This window comes from Nicotiana attenuata, unplaced genomic scaffold (assembly GCF_001879085.1).
Source record: "Nicotiana attenuata strain UT unplaced genomic scaffold, NIATTr2, whole genome shotgun sequence".
Lineage (NCBI taxonomy): Eukaryota > Viridiplantae > Streptophyta > Magnoliopsida > Solanales > Solanaceae > Nicotiana > Nicotiana attenuata.
Window position 1 is genome coordinate 71,704 of NW_017671886.1, and position 4,039 is coordinate 75,742.

At 32.2% G+C, this 4,039-nt stretch overlaps 1 protein-coding gene across 1 annotated transcript; it reads right to left on the reverse strand.

The window, feature by feature from the left end:
- Positions 1-714: 714 nt before the first annotated feature.
- On the reverse strand, positions 715-2,976 carry LOC109210736 (jasmonate O-methyltransferase-like). The gene is made up of 4 exons (XM_019374194.1): positions 2,858-2,976; positions 2,334-2,759; positions 1,702-1,974; positions 715-1,170 (listed from the first exon to the last, which is right to left on the reverse strand). Exons 1-4 carry the CDS (start codon positions 2,930-2,932, stop codon positions 835-837), a joined length of 1,110 nt encoding a protein of 369 aa, XP_019229739.1. The 5' UTR covers positions 2,933-2,976; the 3' UTR covers positions 715-834.
- Between the last annotated feature and the right edge of the window lie 1,063 nt (positions 2,977-4,039).

A 4,039-nucleotide genomic window follows, 5' to 3' on the forward strand; every position in this document is an offset into this window, starting at 1 on the left:
ATTATAGATTTTATTCCAAAGTGAAATATAATTTGGTAGTACTAAACTAGTAAACCATTCAAGTGATGAAAAGGGTTATGCGCCTCATTTAAATTCAATTGGGACTTTTGGAGTACTATCATTTCTAACTCGCGTCAGAAACTATTTATATTCAGCAGCCGAAAAAGTGTATAAAATTTGTATACTTTTTGTATATAACATACAGAATGTATATATATACAAAAAATATACGTTTTTTTGCTATTATATTGAGAGCAGCTATACAATATCATTTTCCCAAAAGTTATAAGCCCAACTCCCAAGATATCTCCAAATAAAATATTACAGAGTATTACAAGTGACCAATTCTTTTTTTTTTTTTTTATTGAAAAAAATATATTGCAAACTCTTGATCATCGTATTTCATTCTCCATCTACAAAAGAGGACATCCAATTTCAGTAGAAAGAGAGAAAGAATAGAGATCTCAAATCTAATGGTACATCTTTTACGTGGGTATTAACTACGGATACAGAGCGTATAATTTTTGTTGTGCACAAAGCTGATGGTAATATAATTAATCATGCAATAAGTCCACCATCAGTTATTAACAGTACTTGCCAACTTATTTTAATTCGTACCACCATGTGGAGCTAGCTAGTTGTATAAAGAAGAGCTACTAGCATATAATATCAACTAAATTAATCATGTTGTACAAAGAAGAGCTACTAGCATAATGTATCAACTAAAAATTGATTTCGACTATTAGAGGTGGATTCTAGTGAAATCCATAAAATTATATTGTTTTTGACTTAAACTATATATACACGTTGTCGCTGCTGACAATATATTTTAGGTTATAGTTTCTTAAGAACGAGGAGGAAAGTTATAGGCCTAATTTCCTCCTTTGCCATCTCTTCATCTACCATTCTTCCATATTCTTCAAACAAGCTTTCTACTATTGCTTCTCCAAAATGGAGAGATATCATAGATTCTTGGATTGCCCTAACTGTCATGGCCACCATTCTGCCATAGCTCATACCATTCCTAACAATATTTTTCTCTACCTCAAATATTTCAAGTCTGTCCACTTGAAAACACCCATCTCTCTTTATTATTTCTCCTATTTCTTCCTTACATGGTGCATAAAAATGTACTTCGTATGAGTCAAGCTTTTCCTTCTCCACTTCTCCCTATAAAGCAACGAAAAATATTAGATTAAGAAAAAGAATAAAAATCATGTCGTCACTAATAATAAGGCTTGAATTTATTTTTGTACCGTAATTATTACAGAATAAAGTGAGTGGCGCATATATAAGTAATTACTCTCTCCGCTCCAAAATAAGTGATTTTTTGGCCTTTTTCTTGTGGTCCAAAATAAGTGACTTTCCAGATTTCAAGAATAAATTAATTATTTTTTTCTTACATTGTCCTTGGAGTAAATAGTGTTGGAATATGTGTTAGGAGTGTTTATGTGAGATACTAAAGGTTAATATGGTCAATTCTATTGCTAATTAATGCTAAAAGGTGGATTTCTTAATCTGTGTGAAAACAGACAAAAAATCACTTATTTTGAACCGGAGGGAGTACAATCTTAGCAGTTTAGAAAGTCGTTCATTTTTCTAATGGAACATCCAATATGTGTCATCATTTCTCACTAAACAAACATGACCAAGTGGAACATTATATACTTTAGCGATGCATATTAATTAATGATTAATTACCTTATTAATTAAATTTGTTAATGACCTAGAGAGGATTTTCCAGAAGAAAGCATTTCCTCTGTCAGCATGATGAAGACCTTCTCTTCCCAATAAAATCAGCACCATTTTTCCACCACTAACCAGCTCCTCCGATCTTGAACGGAGGAACAATGAGAAGTCCTCCTGGAACTGTTCGAAATATGCTTCTGAAACCTGAGTAGGACTGCTCTCTGATATGTATATATTGGCTTTATTCATGGACCTCCCATCTTCATCATAAATTCGTGGAGGAATCTAAAAGAAAAAAAATAATAATTTATACAATTTTTAGAATTTAACTTCTATATTCACTAATAATGTAAAAAAATTGACACTTATCGATCAGGTCATTTAAAATTTAATTATAAGTAATTGGCACATACCAATTAAAAGTAATCTTAAAACTTGTAGTCTTAAACATGACATGATATTTTCGCGATAATAAGAGCATGTTACTAAAGAAAAAATGAGAAGCTTAAGTCTGTTTAAAACATATACTAAAAAGGAAAAATATCATATAAAATGGAACAAATGGTTAAATTCTAACTTTAATCAGCAAAAAATGAGAAGAGCACACATAGATTAGTTGAAGAAAATCAATTATAGAAACTAACCCTTGAAAGCCAGTGCAAGCTATAGGATGAATAGATGAAATGCAAGCAATGATCTGGAAAAAGTCTTCCATAAAATGAGCCAGGATAAGCAGCTATGTATATATTTGAAGGACCTATTTCATCGTCCTGTCCATGATTTCTTTTTTCCTTTAACTGGTGCCGAAATTCAGGTAAGGCCTGAAAAATGACGTTGAAGTCATTGGTGGGAAGGTCATTTAGGAAAACTCGAAACTCGGTCGGTGCCGCCGGTTGCAAGAGCTTGTTATTCCGGCTTGTCGTTTCAATGATTTGTTTAATGTTTGATAAAGTGTTTGGTCCTGAGGAACAACCTAAGTCAGCTATGCCTATGCTCTTAGGCTTTGTTGTGAGACAAACTTCTTCTACAGTCTCTAGGATTACTTGCTTCACCATATCAGATGCCTTCTTCTGCAAATTAGTAAATATATTAGTAATACAATATAATAATTAAAATGTTCGTTAATGTAATACTTAATTTCTAGCTAGCATGCATATATAAGAGAGACCTGAAATGAAGAATTTCTGGAATAGCTAGTTTCTCCAACTCCTCCTGTCATGTGGAAGACTTTCTCAACATCCATGGTGTGGTGCTACTTTTGTTTGGCTTTGAACTCTGTTTGTTTGACGTCCCCTTTAACGTAAATTAGCCAGAGGACAGTTGTTTCACTTTTTTTTTTTTTTTTTTTTTTACGGTGGTAGATACAAGCGCATCTCAATTATTTTATTGAGTATTTGCTAGCTATGTATACCTCCAACCATCATAGATTTAGATAATTTTTACCTACCAAAGTTTAGGTAGATGACCGGTAATAAATTAATCATCAAGCATTTTTAATATTCGTTGTATTTACATTTATAGTAGTAAGTGATGGCCACCGGAAATTAATAAGACATTAATTTAATATTCATACTATACATTCCAATTACATGATTCATTGTTAAACTTTTGAAGATTAAATGAGGGAGGACGTTAATGTAATAATCGATGCAAAACGACTCACTAATTAGATATCGTTTATTTAATTGGGATACCAATGATTTTAGTAAAGTTGGGAGACTAGCACCATCAAGGCCATGATGGTACTTTCGCATGAAGTGACCAACAAAAGATCAGAACCAAACTGTCTACCACTTTCCCATACTTTATTTCTATCCTTCTCACCTCTCCCTCTCCACAAATTTTGGGCTCGAATCATATGTACTTGCTTGCCACTTCTTGGAATCGGAACTTCTGCATTTTTGTTCACGGCTAGATAGTATTTACTCCTCCGCTTCAAAAGGATTGGCATTATTTTCTTATTAGTAATTTCAAAAACATTAACAAATTCTTATATTATTTTAATAAAATTTTTTTTATAACCACACAAATATTACGACAATCACAAACTAGTTTTAAAAGTCTTTCTCTTAATTAAACTTGTGCCAAGTTAAACTAAAACATACACATCAAAAGGGAAAGAGTACTCTACAATGTAAAAAGTAAATGAGATTACTCAAAAGCATTTTTTTTTCCACAAGCTTAGTCAAGCATCATAACTCTCTGGTATAAGCACCTTTGTTCGAGAAAAAAAAACATTTTTAGTTTCTCAAAGTTTCGCCAAGGCGATTATTAATCACCTTCTACAAATGCCCGATGTTCGGATAGAGAAATAAATATAATATTATTATGGATGTGGGACTCTAAACTT

What these genes read in the sequence shown, in the direction of transcription:
- LOC109210736 (XM_019374194.1), bottom strand. Translation starts at nt 2,932, where the DNA reads ATGGATGTTGAGAAAGTCTTCCACATGACAGGAGGAGTTGGAGAAACT. An exon ending in GCTTGCACTGGCTTTCAAGG is followed by an intron (nt 1,975 to 2,333) that starts GTTAGTTTCTAT and finishes TTTTTCTTTTAG; the next exon opens with ATTCCTCCACGAATTTATGA. An exon ending in TAACAAATTTAATTAATAAG is followed by an intron (nt 1,171 to 1,701) that starts GTAATTAATCAT and finishes GTTGCTTTATAG; the next exon opens with GGAGAAGTGGAGAAGGAAAA.